The sequence below is a fragment of the Micromys minutus genome (assembly GCF_963924665.1).
Source record: "Micromys minutus genome assembly, chromosome: 10".
Lineage (NCBI taxonomy): Eukaryota > Metazoa > Chordata > Mammalia > Rodentia > Muridae > Micromys > Micromys minutus.
Genome location: NC_137979.1, coordinates 47,043,445 through 47,066,612, shown reverse-complemented (window position 1 = coordinate 47,066,612; position 23,168 = coordinate 47,043,445). Strand labels below are relative to the sequence as shown.

The window sequence follows — 23,168 nt, the reverse complement described above, 5'->3', positions numbered from 1 at the left end:
TGCACATTCAGAAACCTTTTACGGGCTGGAAAGATGGCTCAGCGGTCACTGCCATGCCCTGCAGTGTTCAGTACCACAGCAGTGCAGGGGGAATCAAGAAGGCTTTGACTTGGAATTAGCGGTGGCATCAGGCTATAGAGGAAAGTGTGTCCTTGTCACTGTAGCTCCTGTTCTAACTCTCCTCCCTATGTCTCCGTGTGCCCTCCTCTAGGTTGCCCAAGTATTCCTGTCAGTTCATTGAGATGTGTCTGATGGTCACAGCTGATCACGGGCCAGCTGTCTCCGGGGCCCATAACACCATTATCTGTGCTCGGGCTGGGAAGGACCTGGTCTCCAGCCTCACCTCAGGGCTGCTCACCATTGTAAGTCTGGCCTTCCTGGGAGGCAACAGCTTTGGCATCATGCTGCCTAAATGCAGCAGTCTCCTGGGAGCCCAGGGTAGAAACCCCAGGCCAGATGCTGCTAGGGGCATCCTGGGCTAGTTTGCCAGGCTGGGAAAGCCATGACCCTCAGCAGTATGGGTTTGTTTCTCTTACAGGGAGACCGGTTTGGGGGTGCCTTGGATGCAGCAGCAAAGATGTTCAGTAAAGCCTTTGACAGCGGCATTATTCCCATGGAGTTTGTGAACAAGATGAAGAAGGAAGGGAAACTGATCATGGGCATCGGCCATCGAGTAAAATCGGTAAACTATTGCTCCTGTTTTGAGGGAAGATAAGAGATTGTCAGCTGAGTTAGAAATGCTTGGCCTGGAGCCATGACATCACAGTTGAGAATGCTTGCTGCTCCTAGAGAGGACGTGAGTTTAGTTCCCTGCACCCCCATGGCAGCTTACTGTAGTTCCAGGGAACCCAACACCCTCTTCTGGATTCTGGGCACCAGCAAACAGGTGGTGCACACACACATACGTGTAGACAAAGCACAGACTTTGGAAAAGAGAAAGAAACACTCAGCTCCTTGACTCCCAGTATGCAAAGCTTGGGACATATAGACAGATACCAAAGGCAAGGTGACTCCCAGTCACACTTTGGGTTAATGGCCCTTACGGTTCTCCGTTCATTCAGCTTTGGTTTTCCAAATGAACTTGTAGGAGACCAAGCACAGGCCAGGGGAAAGTGTTGGTTGCCTTCTGCCAGACAGCACTTCCTGTTACACAGGTCTCAGTGACCTGCAGTAGCCATACCGGGTCTGCCATGGTTGGCTGTGGCTTTCCTGTCATCTGAACTAAGCAGCACTGGTCTGGGGGGTTTGGGGGACTGCAGATGGTCAAAGGCCAACCTGTTGGAGTCAGTTCTTTCCTTCCCCCATGTGGCTAGAACTCAGGTTGTCAGGCTTGGTGGCGGGTGCCTTAACCTGCTGACTCATCTCTGGCCTTGTGTTGGTGAAGCAAGTCAGTTAAACTCGACATACTTGGTGCAGAGAAGTAGCAATAGCAAGCCAAGCCCAATTGAGATAGACCCATAGGGAAAGACAGTCTTTTAAACAGTCATGTGACTGCCCTGAGAGCATGTCCTTTAGGTCACCAGTATTTGGTGTATGTCTGAGTCATGTCACTCACCCACTATCAGCCATGGGGTCTCTTTGTTACGTCTTTTCCTCTTCCTCTTCTGTTTGTATTTTGAGGTGGTCTTTCTGCACCTTGACTGTTCTGGAACTCCTATGTAGACGAGGCTGGCCTCAAACTCACAGAGATCCTCCTGTCTCTACCTCCCATTCCTGGAATTAAAAGTGTGCACCATCACACCCAGCTTAGTCAGGGTTTCAGTTGCTGTGATAAGAATACCCTGATCCTAAACAACCCGGGGTAGGAAGGCTTTATTTCTTCTCACAGCTGTTAGGTCAGAGGCCTGTGCTGAGGAAGGTTAGTGTAGGGACTAAGGCAGGGACTGAAGGCCATGGAAGAACACTGTTGCCTGACTTGCAGTGGCTCTCAGCCAGCTTGCTTGTATAAATCAAGACCGCCAGGTGGCACCACCTGCAGTGGGCGAGGCCTTCCACATCAATCATTAATCTAGGAATTTCCCACAAAGTTGCCTACAGTCCATTCTGATAGAGGCCTTTTCTCATTGGAGATTTTTCTTCCCAAATAACTGTAGCTTATTAACAAAAACCAAGTAGAGCAGGGCAGTCTAAACAGATGGCTAGCTTGATTTGTCACAGTTCTGGATTTTTTTCTTAAAATATGTGGGTGCGTGCATTACTGCCCTATTCCCAGCATGTGCAGAGCTTTTTTGTGGCTTGACTGGATGACCACGTCTGTGGTCAGCAGCCTGGCTTGTGGCCAGAACTTAAAACAGGATAGAGAATGGTTGAATGTAGTCCCTTCTGCCTAACAGTACAGATACTGGTTAACTTCCTAACCATCTGGGGGGGTGGGGTGAGGCTCAATTCCTTTCGTAGAATAAGAGACCACTACAGAGGTTGTTTTGAGGCCCAAATGAGACAGACATAAGGAGACCTGGAAATCCTTCCAGCTTTCAGCATTATCCTTAGGAGTGCTGTGAGGAATTGTACACATAGGTGGGGACCCCGTGCTGGCTCCAAGGTAACACGGGTACAAGTCTGTCCACTTGTAACACAAGCATATCCGTAGCTTGGCTTCTGTGTGAGTGAGTGTTTCTGTCTTTTTTAGATAAACAACCCTGACATGAGAGTGCAGATCCTCAAAGACTTTGTCAAACAGCACTTCCCCGCCACTCCGCTGCTTGATTATGCACTGGAAGTGGAGAAGATTACCACCTCAAAGGTAAGGGGGGGGTCTTATGTCCACACCCCCCACTTCCAGTCCCATTTGGTATGAATTTCTTAGTTATGAAGGTTTTTTTTTTTTTAAAGATTTATTTATGTATTTATTTAAGTACACTTGATATCTTCAGACACACCAGGAGAGGCCATCGAATCCCATTACAGATGGTTGTGAGCCACCATGTGGTTGCTGGGAATTGAACTCAGGACCTCTGGAAGAGCAGTTAGTGCTCTTAACCTCTGAGCCATCTCTCCAGCCCGTTAAAAAGGTTTTTGTTTTATTCTGAGACAGAGCTCAGGTAGTAAAGTTACTATAAAGTAGATGATGCTGTCTCCCACGTTCTGCCCAAATAGAACGTTTTAAAATGGTGTCAAAGTTCATAGTCATAATGTTAGGAGCTTCCCATTACCTTGCAGGTCACAGTGGAGGATTCGTGTGTTGGCTTGTAGGGGTTCCAGGCTGGAGGCAGGCAAGGGCTGGGACAGAGTGGTGCACTTCATTGCAGAGTTTTCTCCTCCCGCTCCACCTGGGCTCCTAACTTGTGAGATGGTGCTCCCCACAGTCGTTGCAGGTCACCCCTTATTCAGTCTTCCCTGGAAAGTTCTCACAGACAATCCCAGACCTAAGACTCATCGAACCCCCAGGAGCTTCTCAGTCCAATCAAGTTGTTGATCTGTTAGTGGTGATTTTATAAACACAACCGGAGAGTCAGGAGATACTTAGAATAAGAATTACAATGCCAAGTCCAGATTGCAAGCTGATGTGGAGGCCCAGAAATCAGCATTAGAATAATAAAGATAATTTTTACATTGTATACAAATAACATTATGCCTGAAAACCACCATAGAGATTGTAACTAACATCAGGAAAGAAAATGAGAAATGATAAAACCTTTTTTTTTCTTCTTTTTTGCCTTCTCAGAAGCCAAATCTTATCCTGAATGTGGACGGTTTCATCGGTGTTGCGTTTGTGGACATGCTGAGGAACTGTGGCTCCTTCACCCGGTGAGTGTCACAGACTCTGCTCCAGCTGTTTTTTTTTCTTCCCTGTTTCCTTCCAACTGTGAGGGGACTTAACAAGTATGTCGGGGCATAAGGAGAAGAGTAAAAGTTGCCTCTACCCCCGCCACCCGCAACACCCCACTTTCCCACTTTGGAACTATAGAACTGCTCTCTGGGAGGAAGTGGTGCTGTCTCTTTAAGAAGATGGTCACGTGGTTCATTTTAAAAGAACCTGTTGTGTGTTTCAGGGAGGAAGCTGATGAATATGTTGACATTGGAGCCCTCAATGGCATCTTTGTACTAGGAAGGAGTATGGGCTTCATTGGTGAGTTCGCTGTTGTTTTAAGGGTTTCTTGCCCTTTATGTGTGAACCTCTACTGGAGATGTCACAATCATCACCGTCATTTTTTTGTTTTTAATTATTGTTTGGGTGGATGGCACATGGAGGTCTGTGTCATCATTCTTAATCCTTATTTAACTTTTCTTATTTTTATCTATCTTCCTTTTATTACTGGGAATAGTTTCCATTACTAGCTAAGAAAAGTACATTCAATCTAATGGTTTCCCTTTTTTACCAAGTCTGACTGATCCACCTATGAAGTGAATCTGGAATTCCTGCCCTGTTTTGGTGTATGCTTTTTGTGTGTATGTATGTGTGTGCCTATGTGTTGTTTGATGGTTTTCTTATCTGCCCCCATTGTACCATCCCAGGCCCAATGCCTAGGGTTACCTCCTGGGAGGGCCTCATGCCTGCTAAGCAAACACCCCACACCACAGAGCTACATCCTCAACCCAGTGTCTACACTTTGTATGTTAGGAAGAGTTCCCTCCCACTTTCTGCCCTTCCCCATCCTTATGAAACTAATAACATTGACTCCGTTTTAGGGCACTATCTTGACCAGAAGAGGCTGAAGCAAGGGCTGTATCGTCACCCGTGGGATGATATTTCCTACGTTCTTCCGGAACACATGAGCATGTAACTGAGCCAGGAACCCTACTGTAGTAAAAGGAAGACAAAAACTCCCTCCTCGACAATATGGCGGACAGACAGCTGGAAGCAGAGTCCATTATAGGCTGGGCCTGAAACGGAAATAGCCATTGATGTACAGGCATGGAAGGCCAACACCCACAGGCTCATTCAGTCCTCACAAAGAAGCTTAGTATTTTTTTTATATATCTATCTATATATATAAGCATAGAAGTTTAAAACCAAGCCAATACTTGTGACATTTGTTCTGCTACCTGCTATGTTGAAGCAAGCACTGTCAGAATAGTGTTCTTCTAGGGCCTTATGATGTTGCTTTCTTTTTTTAATTAGTTAAAAATTTATTTTTCCTCTAGAGGAAGGGAATGCAACTTTTAAGACTGCAGGATACTATCTGTAGGACCACTGTCTGGTACCCCACTTCCCGCCCGTCTTCACACAACATGAAGAACACTGTATTAATCTGATTTTTAAGGATCTTTTTTTTTTCTATGTTATGTGTTAAGGGTTTATTTAGTATCCCACTGAAACGTTCTGTGTTACAGATCAGTGTCTACTTATGTCAAGGGGAGGAGGGTTGGGACCATTATATCCTTAGCCATTGTCACACAAGTGGAGTAGTAACTTAAATGTAAAGCTGTAACATACAAGTGTTTAAAATGGAAACGCAAAGCAAAAAGCTGTGAAATGTCTCATGTCTTGTCTTCTCTGTGTTCATGCAGCTGACTTGTCTGTTACTGAAGTGTGGGTCCAAAAACTCACAGCTGTTCTGCATCTGTAACCCACAAAGATTCTGGGCAGCTGCCACCTCAGTCTGTTCTCTGTATTATCATGTTTGGTTTAAATAAACTAGATAGTAACAATGGTGTGCTGCTGTTCTGTGGCCTCTGCTTTTGAGACAAAGCTGTTCTGAAACCAGGCTGGCCTCTGCTGGGATTAAAGGCATGTCCCACTATGCCCAGTTCTTGGTTTTAGCATTTTAAAAATCTGCCTTTGCCTCTTGAAAAGAAAGAAATAAAAAACACCAGTATATATCAAGTCCCCTGCCCCCTCAAAGGATATAAAACCCCTAAAGTTTAGGCTTGGTGGTCCCTTTAATTCCAGCACTTGGAAGACAGGGGCAGGCAAAATTCAAGGCCATCCTAGTGTATGTAGCACCTTCTAGACTTTAGAACAGCCAGGACTGCATAGTGAACTTGTCTTCAAATATAGAAAAGGCTGATCTAGAGACATGGCTTGGTAGTTAAGGACACTTGCTGCTCATCCTGAGGTCCTGAGTTTAGTTCCCCAAACCACAGTGGGTTGCCCACAACCATCTGTAATTAAAAAATCTTCCAAAAAAGAAAAAAAGCTGTTAAAATACTAGCTTATGAAAAATCCACAACTATACTGCACTTTCTCCTTGGTGAATGGTAACCATAGCTCCAGTCATTACTTAAACCAAAAGCTGGAGAGTCACTTTTCTGCTCTACTGAGTTTCAAGTTCTGTTCATTTACCCTTGAACTCTCCTCTGATCTATATCTGCTCTACTTAACCGGTGCCTTTATTTCCTCTTTTGTCCTGGTACATCCATCCTCCATCAGTGACATTTAAAAATCAAGTTGAGGGCTGGTGGAATGCCTCACCAGGTAAAGTCATTTGCTGCTAAGCCTAACCGTGAAAATATGATGGAGAAGGAAAAGCTCGATAATGGTAGGCATGTGAGGCACGTGGAAGAACTAAACTACACACCTATAGGAAATGGTGTAAAAAAATTAAGCTGTGCCACTTTGCTATCTTGCTTAAAATTTCAAAGTGGCTTTTATTTGTTTCTTGATACAGAGTTTCTTCATGTAGCCCTGGGTGTCTCAAATCTCACTATGTAGACTAGCCTGTCCCAGAATTCCGGTCCCCCGCCCCCAATTTTTATTCTTTTTTATTCCCTTTTATCTAGTCTATATGAAGTGATAATTATGCACTACCTCATTTAATCCTATGTTCTTCCAAAGTAGGCAATGTTCATTTTTAGGAAATCAGATATAAGTAACTCACATTCACCCACTTAGCTGAGACTCAGGCTTGATTTGAGACAGCCTAGCCTAGGATGTCCTTCCACAAATGATTGTGTCTTAAGAGTCCCAACTGCTGGAATTACAGGTGTGTGCTATTGTATCACCCTAAAATTCAAAGTCTTAAGCCTTTAATCCCTTTTGAAAATAACTTTCTCAGCCTGGGGGCACTTGGGAGGAAGAGGCAGGTGAATTCTGTGAGTTCAAGGTCAGACTGGTCCACAGAGTGCTTTCCAGGACAGTCACTGCTACCTGGCAAAAACTCTGCTTCAAAATAAATATGAATAAAAATTGTTTTGTGGGTAAAAAAGATGGCTGATTGCACCTACCATCAACCAAGCCCGATTAATGATCCAAGTTTGAGTTCCATCCTCTAACGGGGAGAACCGACTCCATTAAATTGTCCCCGTAATCCACATAAATACTCTACCACAAAATAAATAAATGTAATTTTTTTAGGGCTACTTATTTGTTTGTTTATTGGTACACTGCCATGGTTTCTTACATAGCTCATGTTAAATTGGGTGTGCCAGGAACATTTTAGTAACCCCAAAACCCAGGAGAAGAATCAGGAGTTATTACATTTAATGTTATTTTTCTTTATACTGCCCCCCCCCCTTCTGGATTGGAGAGATAGTTTAGTAGTTAGGAGTACTAGCTGCTCTCTCGGAGGACCAGTTTGCTCCCAACACCCTTAAATAAAGGCAGTAAAAACACTTTCTCTCCAAAGTCAATCATTTTGTGTTTCGAGACAGGGCTTCTCTGCATCTCTGGCGGTCTGCTACTTGCTCTCTGAGACTTGGTCCTTGAACTCAGGGAGATCAGCCCGCCTCTGCCTCCCAAGTGCTGGGATTGGCACAGGCCAGCGTGGATCTCTGTGAGTTCCAAGCTATCCTAGTCTACAGAGCTAGTTCAAAAACAAACAAAAAATGTGTGTACGTGTAATGGTGAGTATACAAAGCAACTTAAAGTAGAGGAAAATTCAACCAAACAAGCACAGGGGGCAACTATAATGGAAGAAAAAAGGTGGGCCTGAGTTCTATCTGGCTAGGAGAACTGCGCTTGCGTCGCTAGGGGGCGTAAGCATGGCGGAAGTGCGCAGGCGCAGCTCCGCCCTGCGCGCACTATTTAATCCCAGAATGCCTCTGTGTCGCAGCAGAGTTGCCGCACCGTTCGGAAGCTGAGGGGCTCCGTACGGCGGCGTCAAGATGGCGGCGGCTGTGGCAGCGGCTGCTGCAGCTGCAGCTGCTGCTGCATCTTTTCAAGTGCTGGAGATGGAGAGCATGGAGACGGCCGTCGCCGGTTCCGCAAGCCTAGCCGCCGAGGTCCGAGGCAGTGGCACGGTAGACTTCGTGACCGGGGCCGGGATCTCTACCCTTGTCGACACGGGCGGGGGCGATCCGGGCCCAGAGGCCGAGGACTTCGAGTGCAGCACTCACTGCTCCGAGTTGTCCTGGCGGCAGAACGAGCAGCGGCGTCAAGGCCTGTTCTGCGACATCACCTTGTGTTTCGGTGGGGCCGGAGGTCGCGAGTTCCGAGCCCATCGCTCGGTGCTGGCGGCCGCCACAGAGTACTTCACGCCCTTGCTCTCAGGCCAGTTTTCGGAATCTCGGTCAGGCCGAGTAGAGATGCGCAAGTGGAGCTCGGAGCCGGGACCCGAACCTGACACGGTGGAAGCCGTTATCGAATACATGTACACCGGGCGCATCCGAGTGAGTACCGGCAGCGTGCACGAGGTGCTGGAGCTGGCGGACAGGTAAGACGACGGTGGGCGAGCGAGGGTTGGGGGTTCGTATCTGTGGTGCCAGCTCCTTCATTATGTCCGCGGCGGGACTGGCACTGAGGATGCCCCGAGAGTCTAGCTTGTGCGCATTGCACACGGGAGCACAGATTTCAGGTTGTAGGGACAAAGGCAGTGAAAAACGGTGGGTAGTGTTCAACTCTTGTGATGATGACATTAAAAAACGGTGAAAGACTAGCTACGGATTGGAGGAGATGACATTTAAACCGACCTCGAAATGGCAGGACCGTACCATTGGGAATGAGCACACATTACAGGCTTCCCAAAGGCTCTCAGTCAGGATCAGGCTTGCTTAGGGAAAGGACTTTAAAAGAAAATCCAGCGAGTCCGGAAGGACAGGAGGGTGTGTGAGGGATGTTTGAATTTTACTGAGTGTGATCGATGGGAAGCTGAATAGAGAGATGATCTGATTTAAATATTTGATATTTAAATATTTCAAAAGTGGAAAATGGATTGTAGGGAGCCAAAAAGGACACCCCAGAGGTTGGTTTGAAGGCAGGTGGAGATGCTAGTACTGCTAGAAGTCCTTTAAGACAAACCTCTTTCTTGATCGCTAGACACTGACCTCGTTAAAATGTTGGGGGTGGGGTATCCAGCAGTGATCAAAACACAAGAAAAATCCTTTTCCTTATCAAACTCTCATGATGTTTAACTGCGAATATATAATTATTATTGCTGTGATGCAGAATGAGGTGTGGGACTGTTTGTCTTAGGCCCTAACAGAGAGGATTTTGTTTTTTATTTCTTTGTTTTGAGAAAGGTTCTCACTATGTAGTGCTGCCTGGCCTGGAACTCACACTGTAGACCAGTCTGAGAGGAACTATTTTTAAATTGGGTGCATAAAGAATGTTCAGAGGTCATAGCAAAAGCATATAGGTGGCAAGGTACTGCTTCAGGTAGAGAGAGAAAACAGCATGCGTTATATAGCTGAATGAAAGGAGCAAAAGCATCAGAGTGATGGTGAGGATGGATCCCTTGGGTCAGTGATGCTCAACCTTCCTAATGCTGTGACCCTTTAATACAGTTCTTCATGTTGTAGTGACCCCCAACCATAACATTATTTCCTTCCTAGTTCATAACTAATTTTGCTCCTGTAAATATCTGATATGTAGGCTCTATCTGATATTTAACCCCTGTGAAAGGGTTACTCAGTTCCCAAAGGGGTCACAACCTACATGTTAAAAACCTCTGCCTTAGGGCCTTATGGGCCTGTGAAAGGAGCTGATCTTTTTAAAATTAGAAGATATTGAGAATGATGCTGTTTTATTTGATAAAGTCTGTATCAAAAAAAAAAATACTGCTAGGAAAGGGGCAGCAAGGGCTGTAGCAGACTAGGTCACTGCAATAGTGGTGGAGGCTTGGACTGAAGAAGGGAGGTGATGAGGACAGGTATCATCTGTGTGTTTATGCTTTGAGATTTATTTTATGTATATAGCTGGTTTACTTGCATTTATATGTATATATGCACAGTATTGGTGTTTGGTGCCTGAGGAAGCCAGAAAGAAGGCACGTGGGTGCTGGAAATTAAACCTGGGTCCTCTAGAAGAACAGCCAGTGCTTTTAACTGCTGAGCCATCTCTACATGCCGTCTGTGTTTTTGAAATAAAGAAGATAAATTACTTACTGGTGGGCTTGATATAGGAGCAAGAAAAAAATTTTTTTTTCCATAGTCAGGGTTTCTTTGTGTAGCCTTGGCTGTCCTAGAACTAGCTCTGTAGACCAGGCTACAACTCAGATCCTTCTGCCTCTGCATCTCAAGTGCTTGGGATTAAAGACTGTGCCTAGCCAGCCAGAAAAAAAAAATGAAAAAATTGTTGATCTAAGCAATTGGAAAGGTCGGATTATTATTACAGTGTGGAAACACGTTGGGTATTTAATCCCAACACCTTTGGGAAGCAGAAGCAAGCATATCTTTGCGTTTTAGTCTAGCCTGGGCTATATATCCAGCCCAGCCAGGCTGGAAATCTTGTCCCACCTCCTTATTCAAAAGAGATTTGGAAAAATAGGGAGCTTCTGAGATGGCCCAGATAGAGAAAACATGCCTATACTGCAGTCATGAAGGCTTGGCAGTGCATTCCTATAACTCAGCCTTGGGAAAGAGTAGAAACAGGCTGATTCCAGTCTGACACACTGGGTGAGGTTCAGTGACAGACTTTGTCTGGAAAAATAAAGGTGGGTGGCTGGACTAACAGCCCAGTGGTTATGAGCACTTGTTCCTCTTATAGAGGACCGAGGTTGATTTGGTTCCCAGCCCCAGCCTTGTAGCTCACATCTGTAACTACTATTTCAGTGGATCTGATGTCTTCTGACCATCAAGGGCATCAGAGACACATGGTACATGTAGGGAAAACACTCATACACATAAAATCTTTTTTAAAAATTTAGATCCAAAAGGGCAGAGATTAATCAAGGAAAGACATCTGATGTCAAAGCCTAGTACCTCTCTCTACATTCATACTCACACAAAAGATGTGGAAAATAAAGAGCAGATATGAGAGGAAGGTCAGTAGGCATGGTCAAGATGGCTGGGTTGAACTTCAGATTGAAGGACATTGGGTCTCCAGTTAAGCTGTGAAAGAAAAATCACAAGGAGAAACAATGTAACAAGAAAGGATATTTCTGGGAGCTGGAGAGGGCTCAGCCATTAACAGTGGCTACTCTTCCAGAGGGGCCTATGTTGAATTCCCAAAACCTATGTGGCTGTTCACAACCATCTAAAACTTCACTTTGGGGGGGTCCAACTTTCTCTTCTGATATTGGCTGTAGGCATACATGGAGCACATACATAAATGCAGGCAAAACATAAATATAGTTTTAGGATAGGGATATTTCCAAACACATACTTTTAAAGATTTAATTATTTCATATATATGAGTACACTGTAGCTGTCTTCAGACACACTAGAAGAGGGCATCAGATTCCATTACAGATGGTTGTGAGCCACCATGTGGTGTGGTTGCTGGGAATTGAACTCAGGACCTCTTGAAGAGCAGTCAGTGCTTTTAACTGTAGAGCCATCTCTCCAGCCCAATGTAAATATTTATACTGGAAAAAGAGCCAAGAATAGTGACACATTCCTGTAACGCCAACTCTTGGGAGGCTGAGCCAGGAGGAACAGGAGCTGTAGACCTGCATGGTTACACAGAAAAAAATCCTGTCTTAAAAATAAAGAGCTGGTGGCAGTTGAGGCTGCAACACATACCTTTAATCCCAGCACTCAGGATGCAGAGGCCGGTGGGTCTTTGAGTTAGCAGCCTGGTCTACAGAATGAATTCCAGGACAACCAAGGGCTACATAGTGAGACCTTGTCTCAAACAAACAAAAAATTGTGAGCATACCTTTAATGCCAGTGCTTAGGAGGCACAGTCAGTTGGATCTATGATTTCAAGGGCAGGCAGAGCTATTGGGAGATTCAGTCTCAAAGCCAAAAAATAAAAAGTATGGTAGGCATTTGATGGAAGGTAGAGATAAATGCAAATTGGTGGAAACTAGCATATAATTTATAATTAAAGCCACAGAATAGATTAAGTTACTTAAGAGTACATATTAAAAATAGATAAGGGGAAAGAGGACAGGTAGGAGAGTCTCTACAGTATTAAAGAGTCCAGCAGCATGAACTGAGTCGATACCATTGGAGGCCTAAAACAGACGTCAAGTCTACTGTTAAATGGTCAGTCATTGAAGATTGGTGATGACATCATTGAGTTAAGCATTAAAAGGGATTAGGTTTGAGGTAGAGTGCTGAAGAAAATGATTTTGTGGAAGAGTTCTTGAGAAACTGAAACTGTAAGAGCAGAGGAATGGACACAGTCAGTTTTAAAATCAAGGTGTGTCAGACTCCACATACAATAAGAGACTGAGTGATGTACACCTGTGTCCAGCTCTTGGCAGGAGATCTAGGCCAGTCTGGACTAAATAGTCCAGGGACCCTTTCTCAAAAATGATAGGATTGAATCTTGGCTGTGGTGGCGCATGCCTTTAATCCTACCATTTAAGAAGCAACACCAGGTGGTCTTGAATTCCAGGCCAGCTAAGGCTACATAGAGACCCTGTCTTAAAACCAGAGGTGGAACTGGGGGAAAAAATGAAGCGTATAACTGTAGGCAGATTAGTTGGTGGAATGATAAAGTGATAAAACTCCTACCCATCTGATTACTTCTTTTCTCAAGTACAAGACTGGGTCCTCAGGATTGGGTAGAATGGGCATAGGACCGGGAGAATGAAGCTAAAGAAGAGCTATTGTCAAGCTGTGCTTGTGTTTATCTGTGATTTTTTTTTTTTTTTTTTTTTTTTTTTTTGGTCACAGTTGGTCCTATTTGAGGAGACTATGCTGGTGTAGTTGTGTATATCTTTAACCTTTATAAGAGGGAAGCAGAGACAGATTATCTGAGTTCAAGGACAGCTAGGGCTGCACAGAGAGAGCCTGTCTCAAAACATAAAAACAAAGTATCCAACTTTTTCCCATCTTTCACAGGCACTTTTCTGAATGCCTTGTAATGATTGAACTTAATCTCCTGATCCCTGAGGCAGGATCATTTTCTCTCTGCCTACATTATACCATATACTGTCTCTGATCTGGCTCTGTGTGGCACTTGGATTAGAAATAATAGGGTGAGCAGAGTACAGAGTCTCATGCCTCAGCACTGTAATCCCAGCTACTCAAGAGGCTGAGGCAGAAGGATCACAGGTTAGAGGCCAACCTGGGCAACTTAGAGCCTACCACCAAAAAAAAAGGTGGGAAAGCGTGGTTGTAGAGTAGAGCACCAGCCTACCATGTATGAGGTCTTGTCTTAGTTCTTTCCATTGCTGTAAAGAAACACCATGACCAAGGCGAACATTTAATTGAGGCTGGTTTATGGGGTCGAAGGTTCAGTCCGTTATCACCATAGCAGGAATCATTGCTGCATGCAGGCAGACATGGTGCTGGAGAAAGAGCTGAGAGTTCTGCATCTTGATTTGAAGTCAAACAGAAGACTGGCATGTGCAAGCAGCCAGGAGGAGGCCTCTTCCATGTTGGTCAGAGTCTGAGCATATGACTTCAAAGCCCACCTCCATAGTAACACACTTCCTCTAACAAAGCCACACCTCATAAGAGTGCTACCTTGCAAGGGCCAAGCATATTCAAACAACCACAAATCCCCAGTATCATAATAAATAAATATATTATATGCCCAGCACAGTGCTTCTCACACAACAAAGCCTAGTGTATAAGCTATTATTCTTATAGAGTAATGTTTCCCAAGACCTGTCTTAAGGGAATATGCTTCAGAATTATCTGCTAAACATAGGTGTTAGAGGCAGCCTGGGAATCAGGTGACCCTGGCACCCAGACTTGTCTGGAGTACTGTAGATTCTAGAGCCTAGAACCTTTACTTATCACTCTTTGTCTTTGTTTTATCTATAAGGTTAGAATGTTTCTTCAAGGGGGCTAAGAGAGCTTATCTTAATTTATTTGTATTTGTAGTTAAATAGTTAATAAGCACAGTAACCATAATGGTGAATGGTGGAAGTGATGTCATCATGATATTGTTTTTAGTTTAAGGTTCTTCTCTTTTAATATTTATTTATTTATATGAGTACACTATATACTTCTAGATACACCAGAACAAATTACAGATGGTCGTGAGCCACCCTGGGAATTGTGTTTGCTGGGAATTAAATTCAGGACCCTTGGAAGAGCAGTCAGTGCTCTTAACCTCTGAGCCATCTCTCCAGCCCTTAAGATTTTTCTCAAAGGATCTTTCTCTTTTATAACTGGTTTCAGATTGACCATCCATGTGCTAAGTGCTACCAGATTTATAATTTGGGCCAACAATGTGTTATGCTTTATTTTAACTTAAATGAATTTAACTGGGCAATGTTCTATTAGTAACATATCAAACCACTTGACCCAGGGAGTGGCACTATTAGGAGGTGTGGCCTTGTTGAAGGAAGTGTCTCACTGTGTGGGTTTGTTTTGAGACCCTCCTCCCGATTAAGATAAAACTCTAAGCTCCTTCTCCAGCACCATGTCTGCCTGCACTTGGCTATGCTTCCTGCCTAGATGATAATGGACTGAACCTCTGAACCTGTAAGCCAGCCCCAATTAAATGTTGTCTTTTATAAGAGTTGCCTTGATCATGGTGTCTCTTCACAGCAATAAAAACCTAAGACACCTGCATACACTTTGTTGTGTGTCTGTTTTGTTTCTTGGCTTCAGATATTTAAATTTATCTTGTTTTGTTTTAATGATAGCCAGCATTAGGCAAAGTCCCTAAGAAAATCCTACTTCCTTTGGTTGCCTAAAAAGATGAAGAAAATACAAAAACCTCTGACATAGCCTGGGCTTCTGTTCTTTCTGATATCTGACCAAGCAGAGTCTCTAGGAAGTTAGTTTCTGCCTGCATCTAGTTTAGACTGTATGGTCATACTAGATAAAGCCTCTCCACCAAGACCCTTTCTTTCTCAATTGAGAAAAACACAAAGCTGGAAATGGTGGTGCTTGCCTGACCTGTCTCACAGGGAATTGGGGGGGGGGGTGTTGTAAGAAACTCTGTATGGGTGCTAGGAACCAAATTCAAGTCCTCAGATACCATCTTCTGGCTTCCAAGGGTACCAGCCATGTATGTAGTACACAGACATATTTGCAGACAAAATACCCATATATAGACAGTAGAATCCAGGCATAATGGTACATGTTTTTAATTCCAGCACTCAGGAGGCAAGGAAAGAAAGGTGAATCTGTGTTCCAGGACAGCCAGGGTTAGTGAGACCCAATCTTGAAAAACAAAAAAAAAGATTAGAACTAAACCACTAAGCCATCCCTCCAGCCCCCTTTTCTCATTTTCTTAACATTTGAAGCAGGGTCTCACTAAGTTTCCCAGGTAGGTCTTTACCCTGTGATTCTCCTGTCTCAGTCTCCTGAGGATTAGGATTACAGGCCTGTGCCTGTAAATGTATTATGATGTGTTTATTATGTATGGGTGCCACCGTGCACATCCAGAGGTAAGAAGAGAATTTTGTGACTTGAGTTTTCCCTTTCACCTTAACATGGGTCTAGGGATGGACTTCAGTCTCTAGGCTTTCTCTGGCAAGTGTCTTTACCCACTGAGCTATCTGTATAGTGAGAACTATTTTAAACCCCTTCCTCCTTAAAAAAATAGACTTTCTAGCATACTATTTGCTAATTTTCGGGGGGAGAGTAGTCTTTTTTTCAGGTTTGTGTTTATAAGATTAATCCTAACATTTTAATTTGTATAATTCAGTACACATACAATATATATATATATATATATATATATATATATTCCAAAATTAATCTTTTCTCTTTTTTTTTTCTTGATTCTAGATTCTTACTAATTCGTTTAAAAGAATTCTGTGGGGAATTTCTCAAGAAAAAACTTCATCTCTCAAATTGTGTGGCCATTCATAGCTTAGCCCACATGTATACCCTGAGCCAGCTTGCTCTGAAAGCTGCAGATATGATTCGGAGAAATTTCTACAAAGTCATTCAGGATGAAGAATTTTATACTTTACCTTTCCATCTCATTCGAGACTGGCTCTCGGACTTAGAAATTACTGTGGATTCTGAAGAGGTTCTTTTTGAAACAGTTTTGAAGTGGGTTCAGAGAAATGCTGAAGAGAGAGAGAGATACTTTGAAGAACTTTTTAAATTGCTCAGGTTGTCCCAGATGAAGCCCACCTACCTTACTCGGCATGTCAAACCAGAGCGCCTGGTGGCCAGTAATGAAGTTTGTGTCAAGCTGGTGGCTGAAGCAGTAGAGAGGCATGCCCTCAGAGCAGAGAATATACAGTCTGGCACACTACAGCATCCCACTTCGCAAGTCTCACTGTTACCTCGCTATGGACAAAACATGGATGTAATCATGGTTATCGGAGGTGTGTCGGAAGGAGGAGACTATTTAAGTGAATGTGTGGGATATTTTGTTGATGAGGATAGATGGGTAAATCTGCCCCACATTCATAATCACCTTGATGGGCATGCCGTTGCAATCACAGAATCTTATGTGTATGTTGCTGGCTCCATGGAACCAGGGTTCGCTAAAACTGTAGAAAGATATAACCCAAACCTGAATACTTGGGAACACGTTTGTAGTCTGATGACCAGAAAGCACTCTTTTGGGCTAACAGAAGTCAAAGGGAAGCTGTATAGCATTGGAGGACATGGCAATTTTAGCCCTGGCTTTAAAGATGTGACTGTTTACAATCCTGAGCTTGACAAATGGCACAATTTAGAGTCAGCACCAAAGATTCTTCGGGATGTCAAAGCACTAGCTGTTGAGGACCGGTTCGTGTACATTGCTGCCCGCACACCTGTGGACCGGGACACTGAGGATGGACTGAAGGCTGTAATTACTTGCTATGATACAGAGACTCGACAGTGGCAAGATGTAGAATCTTTACCGCTTATTGACAATTACTGTTTTTTCCAGATGTCTGTGGTCAATTCAAACTTTTATCAGACAGCATCATGCTGTCCCAAGAGTTACTCTTTAGAAAACGAAGAGGCAGTAAGAAAAATTGCCGGTCAGGTGTCTGATGAGATCCTTGAAAGCTTGCCTCCAGAAGTCCTAAGCATTGAAGGAGCAGCCATCTGCTATTACAGAGACGATGTCTTCATCATTGGAGGCTGGAAAAACAGTGACGATATTGACAAACAGTATCGGAAGGAGGCCTACCGATACTGTGCTGAGAGAAAGAGGTGGATGCTCCTTCCTCCAATGCCTCAGCCCCGTTGCAGGGCCACTGCTTGCCATGTCAGGATCCCCTACCGCTACTTGCACGGCACACAGAGATACCCCATGCCTCAAAACTTAATGTGGCAGAAGGACCGCATCAGACAGATGCAAGAGATACATCGGCACGCCCTGAACATGCGCAGAGTGCCAAGTTCCCAGATTGAATGCTGAGCTCGCCAATGTTTGCAACTGAAAACTGTTCTTCCTGTTCTGTGAGGCTGGAGATGCTTGGACTGTTACTTGGAAAAGTATGTTGATGACTTATTTTCTACTTGGACTTATTATTACCCTATATAAAAGTAGTTAAAAGACAAATAGGAAACTCAGTTCAATGTGGTAATTTTTGTTAGGTTGAAGTCCTGACTTTGTTTGTGTGCTGGCAAATAAGATCTTATTAAAGAAAGTGGGGGAAAGCAGGTCTAGTTACTTGGCCTTTTTTCTGCCAACAACTAACTCCTTTGTCTTAGGACTTACATGGGGCTCTAAGCACCAGTGTTATTTGCACATTTACTTTGATACTCTTAAGTTTTTTGTGGATTGTTTTCAGTGATACCAATTTATACATTAAGCTTTCATCTGCAGGAGACATGTGCAATAGTGAAACTGGATCTGAAGGTAAAAGCACAATGTTTCAGCAAGAGTGGTCTCAGAATGTCAGCACCAATGAATGTTTTGCTGTGTGTGTTTATCTACAAATGCTGTTTTTGTTCGTTGGAAAGGGTGATCAATGAGAAGTTTGAGTGGCACATCCTCTGGTTTGTTTGGTTTCTTCCACAGCAATTTATAGACTTGAAGCTGTCATTCTGAGATGATTGTTGGGAAGATAATGTTTACCTGGTTGTTTAGAGAGGGAGTTACACAGGTGAAGTGTTCAGTGTAGCTGAGAAAGCAAATGAACAAAACACTTAAAACACTTTGAAGGGTTGTCACTGTGTTGATGAGGATGCAGTGTGCTGTGACAATCAACACACATGCCTTCAGTTCGATTTTTGTTCCACTAGATATTATGTAGACTCTTTATCAGTTCTTTCTGCAAGTAAAGCTTTCAGATGGCAAGGAAGTAACAGTTTAGGAAATAACCAGTAAAAGAAGCCATATTATTTCTGGCCCCTGATTGCCATAATATTTTACCTAATTGCCCTAAACTTCTACTGGAACTTAGAGCCTAGAATATCGAATCTTAGAATATAGTTTTTGGCTTTTAAAATTTTAAGGCTTTGACATACCACATTTAACAGAAAACTATCAAAAGGTTATATAATCATCTTTCAGAAAAGGTTTTTAGTCGGTACCTTTTTTTTTTTTGAGACATGGTCTCACTAGGTAGCTTTGGTTTACCTGGAGCTCACTAGGTAGATCAGGCTTTGACCATATATAGATCCTGAGGGACAAGCTTCCAAGGGCCAAGAAGCAGTTTTAGCAGCAGCTGCTTCTAACCCTTCCAGTTCTCTGCTTTTGTTAAGCTGTGACAATGATGTTGGACATTCACATTCCTGTAATTCTTTATACTTGTTATCATTTTCTGGAGCTGCTATTTTATAGTTCATATTCATGATCTTTAATTTTTTCAATTGCATTAAGTATATCTTTAAGTCTCATTCTTTCTTAGTATGTTCGAAGATTAGCCCTCTTCTTTTGAGCCTTGTATAGGTTATCATATTGCTTTTGCACTGTTTTTGATAATAAATTCCTGCTCAGTACTTTAGATTTTTTTGTTTATTTGTAGATACTTTATATAATTTCCCATTTTTCTTTAAGAATCTGGATCTAATTTGTACTTAGTTTCAAAACTCTGTTGTGTAGGGCTTTAGACTTGGCGCTCTCGCCCTTAAGCTTTTGTGGGTAATCTTGATCTTGTTCTGTGACTGTTTCAAATTTTGATATCATTTAATCCTATATAGTATTGATAGATACAGAGATATCATTCTTTTCTCTGTTTTTCTTTTAATGCAAATATCTTACAGGATCTTCCCTTTCACTTTGTATGATCTAACCTTGTATTCTTGCTGGTTTTATTTCTCTTTTTTTTTTTTTTTTTTTTTTTGAGGCAACGTCTATGTTGTGTTGTCTTGGCTGGCCTGGAACTCTTTATTTAGACCAGGCTGTCCTGGAATTCACATAGATCCACCTGCCTCTGCCTGGGATTAAAGGCATGTCCTGCCATGCTGGGATTGATGGCTCTTTAGTACACTAATTTCAATTTCTACTTCGGTTTGTTTTGTAAGTAGTTTAAGGTGTTTAGTTTGTCTTTAGACCTTTAGAGAAGAGACTTTATTAACACATCCTCAGTTACTGGTTCAGATGATAATGTCATTGGGATCTTCCTGGAATTTCTTTTCTGATTAGTCATTCCTTCCAACTTAATGGCAGATATTTTCTCTCCCATCATATCTTTTCTAAACACTTTTAGGCTGGATTGGCTCTGAGACTGTATGAATACTTTGTTGTTTTTTTTTTTACATTGATATGGATACAACATTGACAAGTCAGTAGCGTGATCTGTTGTAGTCAAGTCAGTCCAAAGACATTTTGCATAATTTCTTGATTCATAATAGCATTCATGAAGGCTGTTCTCTCCTTATGTCAGTAGCTTGTATGTACATAAGCATTTGTAAACGTTTCAAAAGCTATAATTTTCACTAACAGCCAGTGTAATGCAATCTTTGTTTGTTACCTTAGTATTCACTTCACGTTCAAAGGTTTTGTAGATTGGGAAACACAGTTGCTTTGAGCATCCATGGTGCTTGGGTCAGCATTGCTCTCCAGTAGAATAGAGGCACACTCCCTTCTTGACATTGTAGAGTCTCCACCAGACCTGTGCAGCCACTACTCATGGATAGTTATACACACAGCGATATATAGAGTAATTGGGAGTGCAGATAATCCCGGAGAAGCTGCATCGCTGAAAAGTCCCATCATGTCATGGACTTTGACCTCATGGAAGTCACATCAAGTAATACCCATATTTCTGATTCTTGTACACTCCTGAGCTTTATGCAAGTTAGCATTCAAGCTAAATCTTTCAACAATCAGTTAACACAGACAGAAGACCTGTTTTAGGTGCTGGAGAGATGGATCAGCAATTAAGAACACTTGCTGCATTGGGTTCCCAGCATCCACTTCATTAACACAGCTTACAAGTCTCTCTTAACTCCTCTTCCAGAGGATCTGCTACCTTTGGCCCCCGTGGGCACCTGCACTCACACGGACATACCAACATTCATACATACATATGTATACAGAAAAGGTTTTTATTTCAAAAAGGCTCTTGTTGAAGTTGGGTATGGCAATATTCACCTGTAATTTTAGCATTTGGGAAGCAAAGGCAGGAAGATCAGGAATTTTGAGCCAGACTAGTTAGCATACATGTCAACAACAAAAGTGTAACTAATAAAAATAAAAACACATAAATGATAAAAATAAAGACTCCTGATAGTACTGTAAAGCCAATATGTTTTTTCTTTAAGAATGTCTTTACTGTTTCACTCATTCTGGAATATTCTGAAGAAGTTGAAGTCTGTGCCTCCCATATTCCGTTAGTTAACTTTATTATATGATAGAATATCAGAAGCACAACCAGAAACTTCGGCCGTTTACTATAATGCTAAATATCCTTGGATTCCATACTGACAACTTACTGGAGTTTCTGCTAGTGTTCTTGCCTAGGGTAAGGGTTTTTAATAATTGTTGGAAATCTGCTTTAAAACCATTTTAACTTAGACTGGAGCAAGTATGGGAAACTGCAAGTCCCCTTCCACTTAACAATTCTTAACCTTTCCCCTAGCTTCTTTGCAGTTTTCATCCTTGGATTCCTTTTGGTTGGTTGGTTCGCAGTGCCAGGAACTGAGCACAGGGCCTTGCACATGCTAGGGAAACACTCCACCAACTGAGCTGCTTCCCCAGCCCTTTCTGCAGTTCCCTTCATAGCAAGTTTTTGGATTCTAAGCACCACTCCTTGGTTGTAAAAGGTCTGTGCACCTAAGTCTTTGAAGCTTGCCCTTCTCTCAGTCCACAAATCATTTAGTATCTCATCGGGATCCAGCTTTCTCCAGGAAAAGGGTCTTGTGTCTTTATTGGCTTTTTGGTCCCAGAGTTGTATTTTGGGATAGTCACCACCAGGTTGTTATAAGGCCATCTTTTTGTCGTCTTTTCATCTCATAGCAGACAATATAACTCCTAACTTGATTGAAACCACTGTCTCTTTGACTCAGCAGGCAGCCTAGGCCTTGGCTGAATGAATGAAGGGTAAGTCCTTCCTTGCATGATGGTGTGCAGGTTTTCCTGATTGCCGAGTTTCTAATTTTTATACGTGAATTCACATGTGTGGCTTCACCACCATAACTTGCCACCTAAATATTCTTAACTTGTTAGGAAGGACAGAAACTAGATTTGCTTAAATCTGTTCAAGGCTGACATTCGGAAATTTTAAACTGGACATAACAGTATTTGTAATAATAATCGTTCAGGTCTAATGTGGCTCTTTGAGAAAGAAATTTCTTTTATGAAAAGTTTTTCTAAAAGCTTTATTCAAGTGAACCTTTGTTTTATTGCTTTTTGTTTTTCTTAGTTGGAAAGAGAAGAGTCCGATTACACCAAAAAGTAAGGGTGACCCATTATTATGAGTAAGGCTACTTCCCACATCATAATGGGACCTTTCCTATCTTCCTTTTAAACTGAGAATGTCAGTCGTGAGCTTTGTGTTTAAGCGATCATCACTTGCAGCTGTTTGCATGATTAGTCTTGTGTATCCCAATAGCTTTGCTTTTTCTGTGCCAGTTCAAAATAACATTTCTGCTAAGAACATTTAAAATTAACTGATACCAGTTTTGATTTACCTGGTTGTGTGTAGTATTTCCGGGACCAAAACTTTCCTTAAACTGCTGAACTTTTAAAAAAAGACTCTCAGTCTGTGAAGCCAGAGAGACCATTTTGTGCTTTAATCCTACCATAGCTGGTAGGCAGGTTCTTGTGCACACTTTTCCCTCTCTGACTACAGCATGTGGTGTGTTTGAAATATTTCCCTTTCTGCTTCCCGATTCTAGTGTCAACACTATAAGTAGACTGGAGCTGTGTTATGTATTTTAGCTACTCAGTCTAATAAAACCTTGAACTAAGCTTGTGTGCAAAGGCCATATTAGTCACATTTTGTGTCTTTGAACATGTATGGTGTTGTGAAAAAACTATTCTTCTACACTAGAAAAATACGGTGCTTCAAGCCTCGAATATTTGTGCAACAATTCAGTCTGTTCTAAGCCCTCAAACAGTTTGGCACAGCTCATCACTCTGTTACTTTCTTGAGAAAAGTCGATTTTGTTGTTTTACTTAGAGCATATGTTCTGGTCATTGAAAACCAAACAGTTATGGAGGGTTGTAATGCAACAATAGTAAGTTTACAAAGTAGTCATTTGCTGCAAGGCCTTCCTTCACTTAGCCAAATTACTGCTCACTGCAACCCTCACAGAGCCTCCCGCTTACTCTCTGACCCTTGCTAGGAGGGCGGTACCTTGAAGCACCTGTTAATCTTCCCCCTCCTGCTTCCTGCACTTGTGAAACTCAGCAACTCAGCACTTGCTTGGTGTTTGGGGGTTTTACTATCCATGGGCTGGGGCTTGTTGTGTTACTTGTAAGATAAGTATTAGTTTATAAACAGTTTTTGGCTAGTGGTACCCAGGCCCCTATGCAAGATATAATCTTGATTATCTCCTTTTACATTAGAGGAGGTGTAGTATTTAGAACACTCTAAGATATTATGTTTTATGTTCCTGAAGCTATCTTGCTCATGTTCAAGTTACTAATTGTTTAAATGTAAGTTTTCAATAAACGTATTTCTTTAGAGCTGGTTTTGTATTGT

General features: G+C 42.6%; 2 protein-coding genes across 3 annotated transcripts in view; both read left to right on the top strand.

Moving 5' to 3' along the window:
• The window catches only part of ACLY (ATP citrate lyase), a 44,505-nt gene extending 38,922 nt beyond the window's left edge, over positions 1 to 5,583 (top strand). For both annotated transcript variants that reach the window (XM_080922728.1, XM_080922727.1), the window contains 6 exons: positions 212 to 362; positions 539 to 682; positions 2,630 to 2,743; positions 3,665 to 3,747; positions 3,993 to 4,069; positions 4,630 to 5,583. In XM_080922728.1, the coding sequence (XP_080778854.1) occupies positions 212 to 362; positions 539 to 682; positions 2,630 to 2,743; positions 3,665 to 3,747; positions 3,993 to 4,069; positions 4,630 to 4,724 (664 nt within the window). In that variant the 3' untranslated portion in view covers positions 4,725 to 5,583. The remainder of the gene's footprint in view (positions 1 to 211; positions 363 to 538; positions 683 to 2,629; positions 2,744 to 3,664; positions 3,748 to 3,992; positions 4,070 to 4,629) is intronic.
• A 2,403-nt stretch (positions 5,584 to 7,986) lies between these two features.
• KLHL11 (kelch like family member 11) lies at positions 7,987 to 23,099 on the top strand (the record flags this gene model as incomplete). The annotated part of the gene is made up of 3 exons (XM_080922838.1): positions 7,987 to 8,534; positions 15,907 to 17,565; positions 21,532 to 23,099. The coding sequence occupies 2 exons, from the start codon at positions 7,987 to 7,989 to the stop codon at positions 17,486 to 17,488; spliced, it is 2,130 nt and encodes a 709-aa protein (XP_080778964.1). The 3' UTR covers positions 17,489 to 17,565; positions 21,532 to 23,099.
• Between the last annotated feature and the right edge of the window lie 69 nt (positions 23,100 to 23,168).